General features: G+C 47.7%; 1 protein-coding gene and 1 pseudogene across 4 annotated transcripts in view; both read left to right on the top strand.

Moving 5' to 3' along the window:
- The window catches only part of LOC116579347 (zinc finger protein 271-like), a 55,388-nt gene extending 35,590 nt beyond the window's left edge, over positions 1 to 19,798 (top strand). The window contains exons 1-3 of one of the 4 annotated variants that reach the window (XM_032324591.1): positions 12,050 to 12,280; positions 15,644 to 15,770; positions 19,478 to 19,798. In XM_032324591.1, coding sequence (XP_032180482.1) covers positions 12,248 to 12,280; positions 15,644 to 15,770; positions 19,478 to 19,671 — 354 coding nt within the window. In that variant the 5' untranslated portion in view covers positions 12,050 to 12,247 and the 3' untranslated portion in view covers positions 19,672 to 19,798. Of the gene's footprint in view, positions 1 to 12,049; positions 12,281 to 12,487; positions 12,606 to 12,660; positions 12,676 to 15,643; positions 15,771 to 19,477 lie in introns of those variants that run through there. The other 3 variants (XR_004281232.1, XR_004281233.1, XM_032324592.1) reach the window with 3 other exon arrangements.
- An 806-nt stretch (positions 19,799 to 20,604) lies between these two features.
- On the top strand, positions 20,605 to 23,051 carry LOC116579407 (annotated as a pseudogene).
- Positions 23,052 to 23,530: the final 479 nt, after the last annotated feature.

Below are 23,530 nucleotides of genomic sequence, written 5' to 3'. Positions count from 1 at the left end.
TTCCATCCGTTTAAGATTTTGCTTGTTAGCATGAGCTGGGGGGGGGGGTGCAGAGGGAGAAGCAGACTCGGTAGTAGGGAGCCTATGCAGGTCTTTATCCCAAGACCCTGAGCTCACAATCTGAGCTGAAAGCAGAGGCTTAACTGACTAAACCACCCAGACACCCGCTCACCTTTTTACTTTGGTCATTCAGCTCTGAGGTCATTTTACATATGTGTCCCTTTCAGTCAACAGTACTGTTTTCTTTTCTGGATACACTATCGATCTCTTCATCTGTTGGGAGCACTTGGGTTACTATCAGTGTTTCACTTACACAAACGAATCCCTCTATATATTTTCATTATGGTTCCTTACGCGGATAGAGGTTTCATTTCTCTTCTGTTAAAACTCAACGTGCATTCGCTAAGTCACAGGTAGGTGAGTGTTAACATTTCCCTGAAAGGGCCAAGGGCCAAAATGGAATCTAAACTTCACCACCGCATTCCCACCCCACGTATGTGAGAGGTGCAGTTTCTTCCGTCCCTGACAGTACGTACTCAGTTTAGTCTTTCATGTCAGCCCTTTTAACACATGTGCGGTGCTGTGTTGTAACTGCAGTTCCTAGGGATTTCTGCCTTTCAGCATTTTTTTTATGTGTTTATTTACCACCTGTATGTCTTCTGTCATACAATTTCTGTTCATACAATTTGCCCATTTTCTTTGAAGTGAGTTATGACTAGTTCCCCTTTTTTTTTTTTTTTAAGATTTTATTTATTTACAGGGCGCCTGGGTGGCTTAGTGGGTTAAACCTCTGCCTTCAGCTCAGGTCATGATCTCAGGTTCCTGGGATCGAGTCCCTCATGGGGCTCTCTGCTCAACAGAGAGCCTGCTTCCCCCTCTCTCTCTGCCTGCCTCTCTGCCTACTTGGGATTTCTCTCTGTGTGTGTCAAGTAAATAAAATCTTTTTTAAAAAGATCTTTTTTTAAAAAGATTTTATTTATTCACCTGACAGATCATAAGTAGGCAGAGAGGCAGGCAGAGAGAGAGAGAGAGGAGGAAGCAGGCTCCCTGCTGAGCAGAGAGCCCGATGCGGTACTCGATCCCAGGACCCTGAGATCATGACCAGAGCCAAAGGCAGAGGCTTAACCCCCTAAGCCACCCAGATGTCCCATGACTAGTTCCTTTTTCAATTTCAAATAATACATGCATGCAATGAAGGTATATGATGGAATCTTCCTCATTCACATGGTACGACATTTTTGTCTGTGGAGTCAGAGTAATACTGGAAGGGTATTCAGTATTGTTCCTCAAACTTTTTTTTCATATGGAATCTTAGTTGTTTTTTTTTTTATTAACAGAATGTATTATTTGCTTCAGGAGTACAGGTCTGTGAATCATCAGGCTTACACAATTCACAGCACTCACCATAGCACACACCCTCCCCAATGTCCAATACCCAGCCCCCCATCTTTCCCCCCACCCCGACCCCTGCAGCAACCCTCAATTTGTTTCCTGAGATTAAGAGTCTCTTGGGGTTTGTCTCCCTCTCCAGTCCCATTTTGTTTCATTTTTTTCTCTCCCTTCCCCCCCCCCCCCCTCTGCCTCTCAAATTCCTTATATCAGGGAGATCACATGGAATTGTCTTTCTCTGACTGACTTATTTCACTCAGCATAATACCCTCTAGTTCCATCCACTTTGTTGCAAATGCCAAGATTTTGTTTTTGGGGTTTTTTTTTTTTGGATGGCTGCATAGTATTCATTGTGTATATAGACCACATCTTTATCTGTTCATCGATTGATGGACATCTAGGCTCTTTTCTTAGTTTGGCTATTGTGGACATTGCTGCTATAAACATTTGGGTGCACATGCTCCTTCAGATCACCACATTTGTATCTTCAGGGTAAACACCCAGTAGTGTGATTGCTGGGTCATAGGGCAGCTCTATTTTCAACATTTTGAGGAACCTCCATGCTGTTTTCCAGAGTGGCTGCACCAGCTTGCATTCATCAGCAGTGTAGGAGGCTCCCCTTTCTCCACATCCTCACCAACCTCTGTCATTTCCTGACTTGTTAATTTTAGCTATTCTGACTGTTGTGTGGTGGTATCTCATTGTGGTTTTGATTTGTTTTTCCCTGATGCCAAGTGATGTGGAGCACTTTCTCATGTGTCTGTTGGCCATCTGGATGTCTTCTTTGCTGAAATGTCTGTTCCTGTTCTCTGCCCATTTCTTTTTTTTTTTTTTTTTTTTAAATATTTTTTATTTATTTATTTGACAGAGAGAAATCACAAGTAGTCGGAGAGGCAGGCAGAGAGAGAGAGAGAGGGAAGCAGGCTCCCTGCTGAGCAGAGAGCCCGACGCGGGACTCGATCCCAGGACCCTGAGATCATGACCTGAGCCGAAGGCAGCGGCTTAACCCACTGAGCCACCCAGGCGCCCTCTCTGCCCATTTCTTGACCTAGAGTTGAGAGTCCATTTCTGGGCTCTCTATTCTGTTCCATTGATGTATGAGTCTGTTTTGTGCCACCCTCAGATTTTTTTGTGTCCACAATGTCTTGGCCCAAAATACCTTACGGATTTAAGTCTAGGGTGCATTCTTACTTATGTCATCATTTTCTTCTTAAGTGCAGCCATTCAGGAAAACAAAACTTCATCCCCACTTTGTAGTTTTTGACACTTTCCAGAGTGTAAATTCTCCCATTGTGAGAGTGGGATATTCTCAGAAAAAGGTGCTGAATAACTGTATTTGGGTGTTTGGTGGAAAACTGCTCACTGTGGGGCGTGGGAGCTGACTGGAGGTCTGCAGGAGCTCATAGGCAGGAAACTTTAATCCTGACAGGTCTGAGGGGAGGGACTTCCTTAAACAACCTGATGGGTGGCTGAAAATCTGGCTGGTTCTCAACCTAGTAAAGACAGTGTTGCCAGGCACACCCACCTGGTTCAGAGTTGCTTCCTTCCATCCCACCCAGTAGACTGAAAGAACTTCTCACCCTGTTGCACCAAACAAATGATTCATTTCCTTCTCTTTATTTTATATATTTTTAAAGATTTTATTTATTTGATAGCACAAGCAGGGGGAGCAGCCGAGGGAGAAGGAGAAGCAGGCTCTCTGCTGAGCAGAGATCCAGCTGTGGGGCTCGATTCCAAGACCCTGTAATCATGATCTGAGCCAAAGGCAGACACTTAACAACTGAGCCACCCAGGCGCCCTCCTTCTCTTTCTGTAATAGTTGACTGCTGGTCCCCAAGAAGTCTATATTCTGCGCATCTCACCACAGCCTGGGACTGTGTTTCCAGACAGCTTTTCAGGGGAAGACTCCTGGGCCTTGGTGGTGGGGGACGCTGGCGTCATTTCCAGCCCCCTATCCTGGAAGGGCTGGGAGCCAGGTGGGATGGGGCCTGTCTCAGAATAGATCTGGGGTCAGTGTTGGTGCACCTTTTGCTTGTTACCTCCAGCTGGTGACTTCAGCTGTTTGTTTGAACTATTGCCTTTACATTCTGCCTGTTCTGATCCACTTTCACGCTTCCACCTGAGGGCTTGCATGTCAGATCCTTTGTAGCTGCAGGCTGGGGGATGCACAGGAAGGTCGTTTCGTGGTTCAGCATGAAGCTGCCACCTGAGCTCTGACCAGTCTCAGCTCCTCTCACCTAGAGCTTAAGTGGCTACAGTAGGGGGCCATGTCACCCAACGTGTGCTAATTCTGGGACTCTAGAAGTTTGGCACTGACTTTTGCCAGCTATGCAAGAGAGTGGAGGAAGGGTGTAAATCTCTTTAAGGCTGCCCTTAATGCGTGGGCTGTAATGTCAATTGCTTAAAAGAAATTCATTTAACTTACTAGCATTTTTAAAAAATATTTTATTTATTTATTTGACAGAGATCACAAGTAGGCAGAGAGGCAGACAGAGAGAGAGGGGGAAGCAGGCTCCCCACTGAGCAGAGACACCCCCCCCCCCAGTGCGGGGCTCGATCCCAGGACCCTGAGATAATGACCTGAGCCTAAGGCAGAGGCTCAACCCACTGAGCCACGCAGGCGCCCCACTAGCAATTTTATTTTTTAAAAGAAAGGAGGAAAGGAAGGAGTAAAAAGGTGGGAGGGAGGAAGGAAGGGAGAGAGGATAGAGCAAAAGGGAGGGAGAGATAGGAAAAGAAGAAAGGAAAGAAAGAGAAGGAAGAGAGGGAGGGAGGAAAGGAGGGAAAGAAAAGAAAAAAAAGAGAAAGAAAGAGGAGGGAGGGGAGGGAAAAGGAAAGGAAAGAAAAGGAAGGCCAGGCGAGGTCCATCTTGGCTCATAAGGAAGAGTGTAGCCAGGTCGAGTGCTAGTATGGGAACTGTAGGGGCCTTTTCCTCTGCGGACCCTCCTGTGAGCGCGATGTCATCTTGGGGAGTCAGTGAGAAAGGGGCTGAGTGTGGAGATCGTGGTGGGATATCCTGAGGACAATCATACCAGGCAGGAGGGCAGGGTGGCTCAGGGGCAAAGGAGAGGCCTGGAGGGGATCAGCACCCTGGGTAGAAGATTTAGGAAGGACCCTCTGGGCTGAGTTCCCGTACTTTCTCTGGAGCCGAAGTTCCCACCGCTGATCTTTAAGGCAGTGCCTTCCCAGGACCATTGACGTTCTTGAGCCGGCAGGCCCCTCAGGGACTCAGCCCGGTCCACAGGTGAGTCCTCCATTACTCTGGCGGCAGCAGGACCACTCTGGCGCCTCCTGGCGGTGCCAGGGTGTAGAAGTCTGGACTAAACTCCCCAGATTAGGTTGTCCACGATTATCTTAAGGGAAAAAAGCCTCAGGAGCCAGGTTGGTCAACAAATAATTGAAGCCGGAGAGGGAGACTCTTGTCTCACGGAATTGAAGAATGAATCTCCGGAAAGGGAGAGTGAGTAAAGCAGTAGAAGTCTATTAAGCAAGAATACGGAAAAATCTCCCAGGAGCCAGAGGGATCCCGACTGGGTTGCCACTGAGGGCTTTTAGGGTTGGTCTTTTATAGAAAGCTAACCAGGGAACTTAAATCTTTTCGACTTCTCTACTGGCAGCACCACTGATTAAGGACTAGTGATAACATCTTTAGTGGCTTACTTCTTTTTAGGGTCTGGTTATTTTCTGGGATCACAGGAGACTGTCATCCCCCTCAGGCACCTAGGGCAGGGAAGTCTGGAGTGTTCCCTTTTCTCTGGTTTCCTTACATCTCCACATTTTTGGGATTTCTGTGAACCTGATCATGGAGCCCCATGTCTATATATCCCCACCAGGCACCACCTGTCCCTTATTCATTTTGACTTTGTTGTACTATCGGGGTATAGGGGTGCAAGAGCACCTACCCTGAGGGTCGCGAACAGACTAGGTTTGGCCTCTCCCTTGTGACCAAGTCCAAAGGGGGGGGGGAGAGGTGGTGGTGAAACGGGGAAGGAATCTCTCTCAGTGAAGCCGGTGCAGAGAAGATCCCTGGACTCACCTCTCAAAGACTGACTCCAAAGTGACAAAAGTAGCTTCAGGTTTGTATAAGGAAATTTTCGACCAAAGGTGGGTGGTACATGCAGGTAGGCAGTGAAAGTCAGATCACTCCTGGAGTCAATCATGGGTGGAGCACTTGCTGGCTCAGGACAATTCTTAGAGCTCAAGGGGATAGTTTTGGTTCCCGTTAGGGGATGCCTTGCCAGCAGGGTCTTCCGTCTGTCAAGAGACAGACTGGAAAGAACCCAACTAGAAAGTTTGAAGTCAAAATGGGGGCAGCCAAGGTCCTCTTTTAGTCCGAAGAAAACAGTATATATATGTGGACTCATCTCAGGCCGTTGGGCCAACCTAGTAATCTTAAGGTTAAAGAAGCATCCTTAGCTCACATGATGGATTAACCTTTCTCGTTTATCTATAGTTCATGTTTTCTCTCATAGAAAGAGCTGAGCATTGTGATTGCCACAAAGCAGAACAGACCCTCTTGCACAATCTCTAGGCACTAAGGAAGGAACCAGCCTACCAGCACTGGGATGACATCGATAGGTAGTATCATGGAGTCTGCATGTAGTTGAGAAGTGTTAAGGACAGGGTGTACACCCTTTACTAGTTAACTGCCCCAAACTCCTCTAAAAACCCCTGGCTGGGGCACCAGGGTGGCTCAGTCGGTGAAGCATCTGCCTTCAACTCAGGTCATGATCCCAGGTCCTGAGATAGAGTCCCCCATCAGCAGGGATCCTGCTTCTTTCTCTCTCCCTCTGCCTCTACCCCAGCTTTGTGTTCTCTCTCTCTCAAATAAGAAAATAAACCCCCCCAAAAATAAAAAATAAAAACTGTTTGGGTGAGGTCAAACAACTTTGGAGTTGGCCTTTGTACAGTGGTCTGCCTTCTCTCCATGTGGCCTGTCTCCTGATTAAAGCTCATACACTGTTCTAGTCAGTAGTTGTCTGTTGAGTATTGGATTTGGAGCCATGTGCAACCAAACTTGGATTTTTGTGACATAGGAACATATTTGAACAAAGAGCCCCTCACACACACAGAGCAACCCTTCCATGTGCCAGAGAAATTCTAAAAGGATATTGTACTGCAAATAATTATTTTTCTGGGGCACCTGGGTGGCTCAGCAGTCTGCCTTTGGCTCAGGTCATGATCCCAGAGTCCTGGGATGGAGCCCCACATCGGGCTCCCTGCTCCGCAGGGTCTGCTGTTCCCTCTCCCTCTCCTGCTCCTGTGTTTCCTCTCTTGCCGTCTCTCTCTCTCTCTCTGTGTGTCAAATAAAATAAAATCTTTTTAAAAAATAGTTTTTCTGCATCACATAGAGTTGGGTGAGATGTTGGAGTGAGGGGCTCCTTAGTGGCTCAGTCAGTTAAGGGTTTGCCTTTGGGTCAGGACCCTGGGATGGAGCCCCACATCCATCTCCTTGCTCGATGGGGAGCCTGCTTCTCCCTCTGCTTACCGCTCCCCTTGCTTGTGCTCTCTCTCTGTGTCAAATAAATAAATAAAATCTCAAAAAAAAAAAAAAAAAGAAATGTTGGGGTGAGGGATCACGTGGTCAAGAAAGAATTCTTGAGATGTCTTCTGGAATACAGAGGTGGTTTATTAAAGTACAGAACAGAACCTGTGGTCAGAAAGAGTTGCACTGGGACTATGAGGGGTAACTCATATTTTTAAGTTTGGGTATAGCATTAGTCTCTTAGAATCTTGTTAGCAAGGTTTCCAGGACCTTGAGGGATAGCTGTTGTGAGGATCTCATTTAGTACTTCTACTAAAACCTTAGTCATGAGACCCTTCCGATGGGTATCAGTGGGCTATTTGTTTAGAGAATGATTGCTAATCATTGGGGGGGGGGGGGTGCTGGGTAGAACTAAAGGAAGTTTCCAAAGAGATTTTCATATGTTAAAGAAGACCTACAGGATCCTGGAGCTCTGGCTAAGGTCAAGCTAAGGTGTCCTTTTCCTTTAGGAAAGTACTACCCTGAGAGAGTTGAGTTGCTAGAATAAGGTTGTCCTGCCTTTCCCAAGTACTTGTCAGTGGGGTGGAAGTTGTAAGGAACTTTGTTGTTGTTCTCCACAGCAGAGTGATTAGTGACTTTTCATTTTCTGTGTCCACAGAGGAGTAGTAATCTGTTAAAAAACAACAGAAAACCGACATTCTAGGCATCCCATTTTTTTTTAAGATTTTATTTATTTATTTTGACAGACAGGATCACAAGTAGGCAGAGAGGCAGGCTGAGACAGAGCGGGGAGTAGGCTCCCCGCCGAGCAGAGAGCCCGATGCGGGGCTTGATCCCAGGACTCTGGGATCATGACCTGAGCTGAAGGCAGAGGCTTAACCCACTGAGCCACCCAGGCGCCCCCATTTGAGACATTTAAATGAATTTGCTGGAGGTTAGGTTTCAGTTTGCCTGTCTAGGGGGTAGGGCATCAGAGTCACCTGCATCCCATGTCCTGCTTGTTGATTTCAATAGGAAGCTGGAAAGGGGGGTGGAGGGTGGCTTCCTGTGGAGTCTTCCCCAGTGGCGACCCTGGCACTCCAGTCCTTTAAGGCTTCAGTCTGCTCCACTCAGCACAGGGACCCTCTGCAGGTGTGCATTAGCAGCCTGGGCTCTTCCACTCATCACAGTCTGTAGGTCCCCAGCCGCCCTCTACTGGAGTCTGGAGGGAGGCCGCCCGGCCTTCCCCCCAAAAAAAACCTCTTGTCAAGGCTTCATCTCTGCATTGCCCTCTCCATCAGCTGCACCCCAGCTCATTAGAAATGCTCATTCTCACTGCACGAGACAACATACTGACTCAGGGACTCTGGGGGTAGTCGTAGAGTGAGTGTTTCAAGAAGCCTCTGGCTGAGACAGACATATAGCACTGCATCTCCTTCCTGTGCATCTTGGGGATGGGCACCTGATACTCCTCCACTCACACTTACCTGCTCTACAGCAGCAGGAGCTTGTAACCTCAGCAGCAAAATTCCTCAGAACACATTCATTTCCTTCATTAAAAATGGGATGCCTAGGGGCACCTGGGTGGCTTAGTGGGTTAAGCCTCTGCCTTCGGCTCAGGTCATAATCCCAGGGTCCTGGGATCGAGCCCCACATTGGGCTCTCTGCTCTGCAGGGAGCCTGCTTCCTCCTCTCTCTCTGTCTGCCTGATGAGGGAGCAGGAGGCTGGCTGAGGACAAAGCAAAAGCTGGCGCCTTGCACCCCCTCTTCACCCACTCCCCTCCATATGTGTAGCATTCCTCAGGCACCCCTGACTGCCATAAAACGATAAATAGTTAACTTGCAGGGATCGCAATCCTGCAGAACAGGAATCTCCCTTGCCCTACAAGATGTCCTAGAGACCTAAACAGGGAGGTTACCTTATCAATAGCACAAATTTCCAGAGGCAAATAACTCTTGGTTCCTGAAGCCCTAATGTCCCCCTCCCACCATAAACTGGAGGAGACTGGAGTAGAAAGGAATGTAAATGATAGCCAGATCATAATGCCCCACCAAGAATCCCCCATTATCTTGATATTAGTGCCTGACCTAAAGACGACATTGATCAAGCCATAAGGGCAAAGACTCCCCCTGGCACCTTGTAGGCCCTCCCTAGCATGTGAGAACTCTGTCGAAATCTCCCATTCCGTCACCACCTCCCCCCAACCGTGGGGTATATAACATGCCCACCTTCACAACCCGGGGCAGCAGCTCTTCCTGCCCACGGGTCCTGTCTCTGTGCTTTAATAAACCACCATTTTGCACCAACGACGTCTTAAGAATTCTTTCTTTAGTCGTCGGCTCCGAACCTCCTCACCCCACCGAACCTGACTTAGGTTCTGGGACTTCATCATGCCTGCCTCTCTGCCTACTTGTGATCCTGTCTGTCAAGGCTCTGCCAAGTGGGGCTTCCTTATTGCCTTTTCCATCCAATCCCCTTTTCACAACATCACCTCTCCTTGTTACATTGCTCCTGCTACAACCTACCATGAGGTTTAACTCAGTATTTCTGCTTTTGTTTCCTGTGTTTTCCTTAAACATAATGAGTGCCACAGGAACACAGGACTGCTTGTCTTTTTTTTTTAATATTTTATTTATTTGTCAGAGAGACACAACATGCACAAGCAGGAAAAGAGGCAGAGAGAGAGGAAGGAGCAGGCTCCTCGTGGAGCAGGGAGCCCAATGAGGGGCTCGATCCCAGGACCCTGGGATCATGACCTGAGCCGAAGGCAAGCACTTCACCAACTGAGACACTCAGGCATCCCTAGGACTGCTTGTCTTGTGCCTGCATTTCTCCCATGCATCTACCCAAGTTCCTGAAAACCCCAATGCATATTTGTTAGAACAGTAAATAAAGATGACATTTTCAATTTCCCTGTCATTTTAACTCTAGGTACCCTAAATGTCCTCTTTTAAGTCTCTCTAAAGTAATGTGGAAATCATGAGACAACTCATTGAAAATGGATTAAGGAACCACAGGGTACACACTGGTAGGACATGCAAAATCAGCAGTAGGAAGGAAGGTAATTTTTATCTTGACAAATGAGCATACATTCCTGGGAGGATTTTAATCTCCTGCTTTTAATAAAAGAAAGATTGATACCTCCTTGCGGAAGCAAGGACACACTAACCTTGGTATGCAGACAATGAAACACTGTCAAAACTCAATCTCCGGTTTTTCAAGCACATTTTATTCAAAGTTATCCTCCTCAATCTTCTAAGACCTAATAAAAGCTGACTTTCCTCTTGTCTCTTTGTATTGTTCCTGGTTTGCTATAGTGCGCTTATCCTGAGTTGGAATTCCACTGTTATTCTAGAATTAACTCAGTTTGCTTGTAAAAAACAACAATAACAAAACAAAACAAAATGGGCTCTTTATCCTTCGGGTTGACAGTAGCATAGTTCAGTGTTTTTAGGAATGAAAAAAATCACGTGTTGGAGATAAAAGCCTCACTATGTGAGGCACATTCATCTAGAATGGTGAATGCTCGTTTGATTCTATCTTTTCTCAGATTTGCTAAGCCTTCTCCTAAAAGGTCTGTGAACTGGTAACTGTTTTTTAGCCTTTAGTGATGTGTAGGGAGATGGAATGTGGGTTTCCCCATATCTATTTCTGCTACTGTCTTTAAACATCTAAATATGTATTTCACAATTTTTTTAGAAGTAATTTCAGCTCCTCCAGCAACAGTACTTACTGCCAGTGTCTGAAGAAAGAAGAGTTACTTCCCAGCAAGACGATGAGAGCAGTGGACTTGGATTCTCCCTTCGCACACATGCTCCAACTAAAAATGGCAAAGTGTTGTGGTACCAAACACTTTGTACCAAACACTTTTGGTACCAAAACTAGCATCAGTTAAGTAGTTACCTCTGTGTTTGAGGTAATGTCAGTCTCTTAAAAGGCAATGAATATACCTGAGAATACGGAGTAAGAAATACACGGATAAAAATGTTTCTCAACAGGTGCAACACAGTCACTATATAAGCAAGAGAGGTTGAGTGTGGAACCAGAAATGCGCCTCATCATCATTATCCCCATAATTCTGGGTGACTCACCATCCCTCGTCCTCCTTTAATGTCACCAAGATGTTTAGGGTGTGAAAAAGGAAACCAGGGGCCCCAAATAGTGTCACTTAGCTAGGCCATGTCACCAAACCAGGGCATAATACCTGAGCTCATTGCACTTTTAACCTCCTCCAGAAATTCAGATTCCACTGCTCAGTCAGGAATTTTCTACTCAGCACCACATTGATGGGCCCTCTCTGTCACCCAAAAGTTGAGGCATTCCCCTAATAAGACTCTGTCTCCACAGTAAGGTGACTTCACCTTAACTAATCCTTTTTTCTGCTTATAGTAGTCTTGTCCTACCTTTAGAAAACGTTCCCTTTTTTTTTTTTTTAAGATTTTATTTATTTATTTGACAGAGATCACAAGTAGGCAGAGAAGCAGGCAGAGAGAAGGGAGGAAGCAGGTTCCCTGCTCAGCAGAGAGCCGGGTGTGGGCCTTGATTCCAGGACCCTGGGATCATAACCTGAGCCAAAGGCAGAGGCTTTTTAACCCACTGAGCCACCCAGGCACCCCTAAAACTTTCCCTTTCTATAGCACTTAAGAGCTGCCCTCTCCTTGCTAGATGGGATGCTGCCCAATCCACAAATCACTGAACAAAGCCAACAGACATTTACAGTGTGATGGCTTGAATATCTGGCTGTTTAACCGGAACTAATCTACAGTTCCCAGCCAATCCTACTGAAACATAGGAAACTGACTCTAATACTTCAGGATGCAAACATTGGAGGAGCAGGAACATCTTTGCAGCTATGTAAGGTCTCTTTATTTCTGAACTGTCGTACAGAAAGGATAGACTATCTCAGTAAAAGGATTAGGAGCATCTAAAATAGCACTTTTCTACTTTGGAAGCTGAGAGTCACGGAGTCTGAAATGAGGGCTCCTCTCTGCCTTTAAAGTCGCAAGGGCGGTTCCTCTGAGTGGGAGCAGCTCTTTACTCCAACCGTCAGGATGCCACGTAAACAAAGCACACACATTCCAGGGTTCAAGGTCGCCTGAGGGCAACCGCCAGAACTTTAGGACCCGCACCACCCAGAAGAAGCTCCGCCCACGGGGACAGACCGAGGAGCCAATGAGGGAACAGGACAAGGCAATTCTACGGATGCGCATCCGCTGGGGGTGGGGAACTTCAGGGTTCAAGAGGTGAAGGTTTTTTTTTGCCGCCTGTTGGACCTGCTTATTCGTATGCTGCTGTGGAGGGTCGCGTGTTTGTGTGACTGATCTGAAACACTGAGGGAGGCGCCGTCCTCGCCGCACACAGTTGAGCCCAGGTGTCCGCTCCCCTCCGGCCCAATGGCGGCAGCCGCGCCCAGGGACTCGGCTGAGGTAAACGCTCGTCCGCCGGGCCCTCCCCGCCGCCCCCCACGCAGACCCCGAAGGCCAGAGCGCGGGGCGCCTGTTCGCTGCCCTGCGGCACAGGCCCGGGTGTCCCGGACAAGGAGGCGCCGGTGGGCGGGGGCCCGTGTGGGAGCGCCGGCGGGCTGCGTGCGGGCGCGGGCTCCGGGCTGACGGGCCGCCGGGGCGGGGGCTGCAGGGGGCCCGCGCCACCAACGGGGGACGGCGCGGCTGCATTGGCTCTGTCAGGAGCAGGGTGCGGCGCGGCGGGTGAGGCCGGCGCGGTCTCTGCCTGCCGAGGCCGTGTCTGCTGGCGGTGAGGGGAGGTGGTCTACCCCGGGTGTCAGGGGGCTTTCTCGGGCCTCGGAGAAGCGCCGCCGCCGGGGGTGAGCGCGCAGGAGGCATTTGCAAAGTGGATGATACTGATTTTCTTTTTCTTTTCTTTTCTTTTTATTTTTTTAAAGATTTTATTTATTTATTTGGCAGAGAGAGATCACAAGTAGGCAGAGAGGCAGGCAGAGAGAGAGAGAGAGAGAGAGAGAGGGAAGCAGGCTCCCTGCTGTGCAGAGAGCCCGATGCAGGACTCGATCCCAGGACCCTGAGATCATGACCTGAGCCGAAGGCAATGGCTTAACCCACTGAGCCACTCAGGCGCCCAGATACTGATTTTCTTAAAGATATTTATTTGACATAAAACACGCGCGCGTTGAGGGCTCGGAGGAGAGGGAGAGAGAGAATCCCTGCCGACTCCCTTCTGAGAGTGGAGACAACTGCCCCAAGCATCCTCTGATCCTGACCTGAGCCAAAGTCAAGAGTGGGGCCCTCAAGGGACAGCGTCACCGAGACCCTTCAGTGTTATTGTTGATGGAGTAGAATGACCACCGTGGATGTTGGAGAATTGGTTGAATTGTGGTCCTTACAAAAAAAAAAAAAAAAGATATTATTTACTTATTTGATCAGAAGTAGGAAGAGAGGCGACAGAGAGAGGGAGAAGTAGGCTCCCTGCCGCCACAGGGCTCCATCCCAGGACCCGAGATCATGCACCGAGCCAAAGGCAGAGGCTTAACCCACTGAGCCTTCCAGGTGACCCAAATTATAGTACTTTTTTAAGAAGAGCCAAACCAAATTGTGGGTGTTGCGGGTGACACACAGAGAAAGGGAGGGTCTGGGAAAACGCCAGTGAACCGTAAAAATGAAACAAAAACTGGCAGTTATTTTACCCACCAAAATGGTGGGTAAAGGAAAGAAATTGCAGTTCAGAACAAACAAGCTTCGGCAAAACAGTACGACAGTCAGGAGTACAAAGGAGAGGTAGGATTTTTTTTAAGGGGAAAAGGGGAAGAGTTTTGAAGGCTGTAATGAACACCCAGTGCATTGAAGTAAACTGGGAGTCCCAAGAACAGTGGCTTGGCATTGGCTGAACTGTTGGGTGGGGTGATGGAAAGCCTGTCTTTTTTGGGGCTCTGGGGTAGTGAAGTACTGTGGTAGTATAGGGTCGAGTCTGTCCCTCCTCTTGCGTCTGCAGTTCATCACGGTAGTAGTGTCTGAGGGTATCCCAGTTGCAGCCTCTGACCCCATGTTGGTGAGTTTTCCCATTATTTTCACATGGCTAGGGTAGGCAAAGGTATGAAGGCTGCCATCATCCAGATGGAAGTTACCAGTGAGTTGATTGTCCTTGGGGATACCTAAGTTGTTTTCACATTGTTTACAATATCTGATGTTTCAGAGAAGTGTGAGTGATGGCAAAAGGTGGGCAGCTGGTTGGGAAATCTTGGGACACTGGGGCGAGAAAGACCATTAGGATGGACAGTTGGAAGAATGATAGGTATTGTGTAGGGTGGAGATTTGGATCACATTTAGGAAAGGAATGCAGAGGGGCACCTGGGTGGCTCAGTGGGTTAAAGCCTCTGCCTTAGGCTCGGGTCATGATCCCAGGGTCCTGGGATCGAGCCCCGCATCGGGCTGTCTGCTCCGCGGAGAGCCTGCTTCCTTCTCTCTCTCTGCCTGCCTTTCTGCCTACTTGTGATCTCTGTCTGTCAAATAAATAAATAAAATCTTTTAAAAAAAAAAAAAAAAAAAAAGGAAGGGAATGCAGAGTACCCAGGCAATGCTATCCGTAGGTCTCAGGGTCCTGGTAAACTGTGCTTCAGAGTGTTTCTCTTCTTCAACTCCTGGTTAGGTTTTGCTGGGCATGGCAACACAGGTGGTGAAGAGAAAGAATGATGTGGCAGATACATGGGCAAGCCTTCCATGGAATGATCGAACAAGAGATACAGCTAGGACACCTAGGAGTTTATTTGTTTTCCCCAGTAGTCTCCATGCTGGGTATAGAGTCTAAAATGGGGGCTGAACTCATGACCCTAATCAAGACCTCAGCGAAGAGCAGAAATCAGCCCTTAATCCGTGGAGACATACAACACCTCTTGTACAGGAGCATTTGATAGTCTGGGGATGCTCTTTATTCAGTGTTCTGGGGCTTCAACAGCAATTTGGGATGTTTTTATGGTCCTTGAGGTGTTTCAAAGACTTGCTGTTAGAAAAGGTTTGGGGCAAATGTGGTCATTTGTGATGCACTGTGCTGGGCAGGGAGACTCCAGGGAGACCACTGGAGACTTCACAAAGGTTCAGTGGAAAGTGGTACCTTCAGATTGTCGAGGGCCAGCATGGGCAGCAGAGAAGTAGACGACGGTGTAGGAGGATCCTAGGTTGACAGTGGTTGTGAGTGTCGTACTGCAGGGAGGATTAGAGGCAGGCGAGGAGGCCTCTCAGCAGCATTTGAGGCTTTCCCTCAGTTGGTATCTGGGGCGTATTGGTGTGGTAGTGGAACCTGTTTGAGTTTGTCACACATCAAGTGATGTATGAAGTGGTTGTCAAGTGACAAGGACAAGTGTGAGTCAAGGGAGAATCCTTTGGAAGGTGTGGGCTTTCATCTGTGGGGTCTGAAGACATGAGAGAGGTCCAGTCTACAGAATCATGCAGACCTGGAGAGGAAGTGTGAGCTAAGGGCCTCAGGGTCCTGGTATTGAAGACTTCCAGCAGAGCAGGGCCTATAATTGGCTGTCTTGAGGGCATGACCTGGGAGACTCCATGGAATATCCTGGCAGGGGGATGGGACTTGCAGGCCAAAACCTGGAGCTTAGATTGCTTCCATGTGTCCCCCTGCGTGTTATTGCTGAGCACTGAACAGTGATTGGGTGGGAAGGTGAGAGGAGAGCAGCATTAGGAACAGCAGGACATGGTGTTTATCTGAGGAGGGAGCTGGGCTGGCAGGAGAGACTGGGGTGGGTGTGTGGGTTGGGCTGTGAGTTCTCAGAGAGAGAATGCTGAGGGTTCCATGTTTTCCTTTCATGATAGTGTGGTGTGACCTTTGAGGACGTGGCCGTGTACTTCTCCTGGAAGGAGTGGGGGCTTCTTGATGAGGCTCAGAGACGGCTGTACCACCATGTGATGCTGGAGAACTTTGCACTTGTATCGTCACTGGGTAAGGCCCCTCGGCGTCCCCTTGACCTCCCCTGGACTCTGTATCCGGCGGACTCCCCTTTTCCATTCTCCAGGGAGGGTTTGTGCTTCTCTGGTGTGGACTGTGTTCACTGGGTGCTTCCTGGCTTTCTGGGCAGTTGCTTTTGTTGCTGGCCCTGAGTTGTTGGTGTGCCCTTCTGTCTGCCCGCAGCCCCAGTACCCGCTGTGCTGAGCCCCTGATCAGCTAAGATCGCAGGTCAGTGGTCCTGCATTGAGGCTGATGGAATGCACCTTGCTTGCCCTCTCCCTGGCTTGGTCTCTGTGTTCAGATCAGTGCCATTTCTGTGGCCTGGGTTTTGAACCCTTCCTTGGGGTGACATTTCCATTGCCTGCCTGTGCCTGAAATTGGAGGCAATGGGCATGTTTTACTGCTTATGTGTACCATCGGTTACTTCTCAAGACTGCCCTGTATGGTTCTTTTTGTGGTGTTACATCGCTTTTTTACCTGCCACCCTCCATTCATCCTTGTGAGATATGATTGACAAATAAAATTGTATTATTGAAATTATATTACATAATGATTTGATATACATTATGATTTTTAATTATTTATTTATTTATTAGAGAGAGAGTGTGTGTGTTATGTGTGTGAGGGAGAAGCCAGGGGGAGGGGCAGACAGAGAGAAACTCGTGGTGACTATGCTGAGCAGGGATCCTGAGGCAGGCCTTGATCTCTAGACCCAGACATCGAGGTGCCTTACATTATGAAATTACTAACAAAATGAACCTGATCAGTCAGGAATCGCTTGACACAATACATTTTCTGTTGTTGGTGGTTCTGAAGCTTAATATCTACCCGAATAGCAAATTTCAAGTGTTCCATAGAATATTGGCAACTGTAGTCAATGTGCTGTATGATAGAGCCTCAGAAGTTATCTTGTGAATGTTAGTTGTATCCTTACCAACATCTCCCCATCTCCCTCAGTCTTTAGCTTGTGGCATTCTCCTTTCTGTTTCTTTGAGTTTGACTTTTTTTTTTTCTTAATAAATATCCACATAGGGGTACCTGGGTGGCTCAGTGGGCTAAGGCCTCTGCCTTCAGCTCAGGTCATGAATCCGGGGTCCTGGGGTTGAGCCCCGGCATCGGGCTCTCTGCTTGGCGGGAAGCCTGCGTCCTCCTCTCTCTCTCTCTGCCTACTCTGCTACTTGTGATCTCTGTCTGTCAAATAAATAAATAAATAATCTTAAAAAAAAAAAAATCCACCTAAGTGGGTTTGTACCCTGTATCCACATACAGGGTTTGTGTTTTGCTGTGTGGCTTATTTGACTTAGTGTGTTTTTTTTTTTTCGGATTCATTCTGTTTGTGGCAAGTGGCAGGGTTGCCTGCAGTTTTATGGCTGCTCTTCCTGCACATGGGTGTACTAAATGTTTTTTTGTCACGTTATTTATTTCTCTATCTAGAAACAATTTATTTTTTTATTCTTTTTTTTTTTTTTTTTTTAAGATATACTCCATGCCCGCTATGGGGCTTGAACTCACCACCTGAGATCAAGAGTTGTGTACTCTTGATCTGTAACTGGACTGAGCTGGGCGATTGCCCCCGATTTGTCAGTATAAACACTGACACACAGTAATGTTTCCATATGTTGGCTTTGTGAATAGTACTGCAGTGGATTGTTCCTGTTTGGGTAGGTTGTGGAGATACGGATTCTGTGTCCTTGGAATACATACCTAGAAATGGCAGTGGTCGATTGTGTGGTAGTTGTATTTTCAGTTTTTGTTGGGTGTCCCCTAATATTTTCCATACAGACTTCCCTGTATACATTCCCAGCAACGGTATTCCAGTGTTCCTTTTTCTGCACATCCTGACCAGGGTGTTACCTCTTGTCTTTTTTGGTAATAGCCATTGTAAGAGGTAGGAGGTGATATCTTGTGGTTTGGTTTTCGTTTCCCTGATGATTGGTGATTGTGAGCACGTGTTAGTCACTTGTACATCCTTTTCACTCTCTGGTGTGTTTCATTGGCTCTGGTGCACCTGAGAAGTTGCACTTTTCAATTTGGTGTAGTGGTATTTGTGAGTGCTTGCTTTCGTTGTGTGTGCTTCAGATGTCCCACTCAAAAAAGCATTGTCAGGAATAAGGTTTACAGAGGCTTTTCCCTATGTTTTTTTCCTAGGAATTTTAGGGTTTGAGATCCTATGTGTAGGTCCTTAATCAATTTTGAAGTTCATTTCTTGAGTGCTGCAAGCAGGAGACCCAGGATCCTTGTGTTTTCATTTGGACAGTCAGATACCACAGCAGTATGAAAGAGGTTATTCTTCCCCCAGGGTTGCTTCTTGGCCTCATTGTCAAAGATTAGTCATCTGTAGACGTGTTGCTTTACTTCTGGGCTCTTCATTCCGTTCCGCTGGTCTGTTTGGATGCCCGTGCCCTAGTGTTTGTGAAAACACTGGCTTGTAGTATAGTTTGAAACCACAAGTGTGCTGCCTTCAGCTTGATCCTCTTTCTCAAATTGCTTTGGCTTCAGACATGGGTTAACTCGCTGGCCAGTGTTCCGGTGTCCCTGTGGAGCAGGAAGCTGGAGGCTGTGTGATCAGGGGCCGCAGTCGCACCCAACCCTGCGCCGGATGGAGCCAGCCCAGGCCCAATTTTCTCACACGTCGCACATGTCTGTGCTAACACAGTCTCCAGCCGTCTTTCTGTGTGCTTGTGCCCCCTTTGATGGTCTGCTGTGTTCTAGTCAGTGTTAATGGGCTCTTGGGCACTTCAGGCTAAGGCCACTCATAGACAGCTGTCGAACTGATTTTTTGTTGAGGTGAGGGATGATTTCTGCTTTGCCACCTTCCTGCTGCCATCAGTCGCATAGGATGTTTTTCTTTGTTGTGTCCTGAGTAGCTCTAGGACAGTGCTGGCGGTCCCCTTGGCCCGTTTTCCTACAGTATTGGTATGCTTCTGGTACCCTTTGGTTGCTCAGGGAGGCTTCCAGGGAAGAGTCCGTTGTGTGTCATACATAGCACGGACGTGCTCCACGCATGAGCAGGTGGGCTCATAGGGAACCTGGTTCTGGTGGATGGCAGCTGGGAAAAGTGTGATACCAGCACCGTGTTCAGATCATACTGAGTTTCTTCAATTTCTTCAACCTGACTGCGGTGTCTACGCAGATGGCCACACCCCATTTCTATCTTTCCTTCCTTACTATTGACAGTTTGTGGACTTCTGAATTCTACCCTTTGGTACTTCCATGATGTCCAGTATAGGGGTAATTAATGCTTCTCGGGCCTCCACATGGCACCGTATCTCTCACTGCTATTTCCATGTGGTTCAGCATTCACCCCCTGAAAGTTTTACCGTGACATATTCACATGCCCTCAACTGACCTTGACCACAAGTAAATTTCTTGGGGTGGGATATTCCTGTAGCCTCTACTCAGCCAAATCTCAGCGGCAGAAATGGACCTACACAAACCGTTGGGCAAAGGATAAGCTGTAGGCTCTGGCTGTCTTCCTTGTGTCATACCCTAGTTTTCTGTCCTTCTAGTGTGCTCTCCCCAGTACTCTGACTGGTTGTGCCCAGTTGTGCACAGCTACCTGTCTTTCAAATGAATTCTGTCTCCTTTGTCTGGAAAAAGCATGGTGTACATCCTGCTTAGGTGAGTCGGGTGCGTGTGTGATGGGCTCACCCCACGCTACAGCCAAGCACGTGTTTCACCAACGTTTCTCTGCTTTTCAGGTTGCTGCTGTGGAGCAGAGGATGAGGAGGCCCCCTTTGCACAGAGCGCTTCCGTAGGCGTTTCACGGACCTGGATGCCCAGGGCTGCTCTGTCTTCCCGGAAGACCCACCCCTGTGAGATGTGCGGTCCCGTCTTGAGAGACATTTTCCACTTGGCTGAGCTCCAGGGGAAAGAAAACAGCAGAAACGGTTGAGGTGTGGGGCCTGCGGGAAACGATTTTCTTTCAGTGTGAAGTTGGAGCAGCAGCAGCCAGCAGGAGCAGCCTGCGGGAGCAAAACCATTCAGAAGCTGTGTGGACAGGGCCCTCTGCTGTCAAGAGCTGGGGATTCGGTAGTTCGGAAAGCCCTTTACCTGTGGAGAGGTTGAGAAGGACTTGCTGTCTGGCTCGGGCATCTGGACAAGAGGCCACTCATACTGGGGAGAAACCAGACATGATCCCCCAGTGCAGGGCAACGTTACAGTGCGGAAGCAGTCGTGGCGCTTGGGGAGGATGCGAGAATGCCTTTGGTCCCAAACACACAGATACACGCGACCAGGGTGTCCACCTTGGAGGACAGTGCTTTGTGTGCAGTGAATGTGGGAAAACTTTCAGGTACAAGTCCTTATTTGCCATACACCAGAGATACCATACTGGAGCACGACATCATGAGTTTGGTCCATGTGGAAAATCCCTTGGGCAACGACCAACACTGAATGAACATGGGAAGACTCAGGGTGGATCCAGGCAGTACACGTGCAGCAAATGTGGGAAATCTTTTGGTGGTAAATCTGTCCCCCGTAATGTCCAGAAGTTACCCAGTGGAGGGAAAAATTATGTTTGTAGCGGGTGTGTGAAATCTGTCAGTGGTAGCTCAGTGTCGATTACTCATAGGGTTCAGTCTGGAGATAGGTTTTATAAGTGTCATGTCTGTACAAAATCTTTTCCGTCTATGTCTGCCCTCTGTTATCATCAGCGATCTCACACAGGTAAAAGACAGTATGAGTGCAGTGATTGTGGGAAATCTGTTACCAGTACTTCATCTCTCCGTTCTCACCAGAGAACGCACACTGGAGAAAGGCCTTATAAATGCAATGAATGTGGGAAATGTTTTGTTCATATTACTTCCCTCCGTTATCACCACAGAGTTCACAGTGGAGAAAGGCCTTACGAGTGTAGCAAATGTGGCAAATCTTTTATGAGTCGCAGTGGCCTCCATCATCATCATAGTGTTCACACTGGAGAAAAGCCTATACGTGCCATCAGTGTGGCAAATCTTTTACAAGTAATTCACTTCTCTCTTGTCACCAGTGGGTTCACACTGGAGAAAAGCCTTATATGTGCCATGAATGTGGCAAATCTTTTACAAGTAAATTTCAAGTCTCTTCTCACCAGTGGGTTCACACTGGAGAAAAGCCTTATAAGTGCAGTGAATGTGGGAAATCCTTTGCTAGGAATTCTTCCCTCTGTCGTCATCAGAGAGTTCACACTGGAGAAAGGCCTTATGAATGCACTGAATGTGGGAAATACTTTCGTCGAAAAAGTTCTGTCCATTATCACATCAAGCTTCATCCTGGTGAACAGACTTACAAGTGTTATTTATGTGGGAAATCTTTTACTGCTAAATGTTCCTTCCGTTTTCACCAAAAAACTCATGCTGGACAGAAACCTTATCAGTGTATTGAATGTGGGAAATGTTGTACTACTCTTTTTGGCTTTCGTAATCACTGCAGACGTCACACTGGAGAAAGACCTTATGAGTGCCGTGAATGTGGGAAATCATTTACCTCTAATCCTGCTCTCTATTATCACCAGAAAACTCACACTGGGGAAAGGCGTTACAAGTGTAGCGAATGTGGCAAATGCTTTATGAGTTTTAGTGCCCTCCTTCGTCACCAGAGAACTCACTCTGGAGAAAAGCCTTACTAGTGCCATGAATGTGGGAAATCCTTTGCTGCAAATTCTTCGCTCCGTACTCACCAGATACTTCATACGGGACAGAGACCTTATAAGTGCAGTGAATGTGGGAAATCTTTCATCACTAGTAAACAGCTCCAGGATCACCAGAGAGTTCACAGTGGAGAGAGACCTTATAAATGCTCTGACTGCAGCAAATCCTTTGTCCAAAAAAGTACCCTCAGTAAACACAAAATGCATCACACAGGTAAACGGCCTTATGAGTGTAATGAATGTGGGAAATCCTTTTTTACTAGATCTGCCCTCCATTTCCACCTGACACTTCACACTGGAGAAAAGCCTTATGAGTGCAATGAATGTGGGAAATCATTCCGTACTGTTTTTTCCCTCCGTTCTCACAACAGAGTTCACACTGGAGACAGGCCTTATCAGTGCAATGAATGTGGGAAATCTTTTATTACAAGTACTGCCCTCCATTGTCACAAGCTACTTCACTCAAGAGAAAGGCCTTAGAGTGCCATGAATGTGGGAAATCTCTATGAGTCATAATGCTTTGAGACATCATTACAGCCTTTGCACTGCAGGAAGGATCTAAAACAGCAAAGGTGGTATACTTCTTCTGTAGTGGCGTTTAGGCTGGAGGACAACCTCTGAGGTAGACAGCTACCTGAATTAACCATGGTTCCCCTGAATGTCCCCAGTGCAGTGACTTCCCATAAGAACCAGCCATTTTCAGAAAAATTCGGAACCTGCATAGTGCTTTTGGATGTGTGTGAAGTCACTGCAAGATGGAAGTCACTGGCAGTGTCTGTGGCAGTGTCTGGTGGCTGGCAGTTCTCAGTAGTGTCGTCACCACCCCACCATGGGTTAATGATGCCGAGCTGTCCGCTTTCCGGCCTGCTCATCCTTATTCTAGGTACCTGAAACCACTTGTTCCGTTCCCAGTTAGGGCATGGATGTGACCAGTGTTGATCCACAGTGGGCAATGTGAATTCTGGGTGGTCACTCGCACAGGAAGGCTAAGTCCCACAGGGGTGTTGCTGGTCTCCTGATGCTTTGATGACTATTTGCAGCTTCCAGGTCACCACACAGGAATTGTGTGCCCCGTGTTGCTCTGATTAATGTATCAGTAAGTGCCATGTTTGTTTAATTACCTTTGATCTTAGACATTGTGTGCACTCGAAGGGGCGGTTGAAAGCAGCATCGGGCTCTCCCACATGAAGGAATGAGCAGATCGCATTCCATCCCATACTTTCTGTGTCTCTGAGAGGAACACTGCAAATGTATCAGTAATATTGACGTGCATATACATATGTACATGCTCCAACCTGTGTGTTAATTTGCGTTATAACCCAAGACCTTTGTGATGGGCTGAATTGTATACCCAAATCCGAATTTTGCAGTATGACCCCCAATACCTCACAAGGTGAGGATAGTTAGAGCATCTTCAAAGACATCATGAGGTTGAAGTGGGTTATTAGGATGGACTCATGCGGTATGGCTGGCGCCATGAGAAGAGGAGATGAGGAATCTGGCACCCAGGGATGACCATGGGCGGACACGGAATCCCCATCTGCAAGCCAAGGAGAGAGGCCTCAGAAGAAACTAACCCAGCTGACATCTTATGTTCAATTTCGAGACTCCAGATTGGGGTGAAATAAATTTCTCTTGTCTGGTCACCCAGAGTGTGGTGGTGTGTTACATCAGCTCTAGTAGTAGGGCCTCCTCAGAATCCACATCTGGGTTTTGTGGTCTGGTGCCAGGAAGCTGTGTGTGCTCAGAGGTCACCGTGAAGAGGGAGCACTTGAGACCTTCTCCAGTGCTTGTGGAAACAATATTTTGCTTGTCCACAGCTGATAGCCCAGGCTGCTGGGCACTGTTGAGTGGAATCTCTACCCACATCCTTCACAGGAGCCTTGTGACCGGCTGTGCAGTTTCCACTTGGAACCCCCACAGGGGCAGGGGGACTGTAATTGGTAATCTAGATGATTGGGCAGTTAGGTACCTCAGAGAACACCTCAGGCCCCTGATGGGGTGTATGTCTTCCAAAAGGGTATCCCCAGATGATGTGCCTGGCTGGCCGGGATCAGTGTTCATAAATTCTTCACGTTCAGACACATAGCCTGTGTAAGAGATAGTGGTAAAATAACCCATGAAT

Source organism: Mustela erminea, chromosome 19 (genome assembly GCF_009829155.1).
Source record: "Mustela erminea isolate mMusErm1 chromosome 19, mMusErm1.Pri, whole genome shotgun sequence".
NCBI classification, from domain to species: Eukaryota; Metazoa; Chordata; class Mammalia; order Carnivora; family Mustelidae; genus Mustela; species Mustela erminea.
This window is presented reverse-complemented; position numbering and strand designations above follow the sequence as displayed.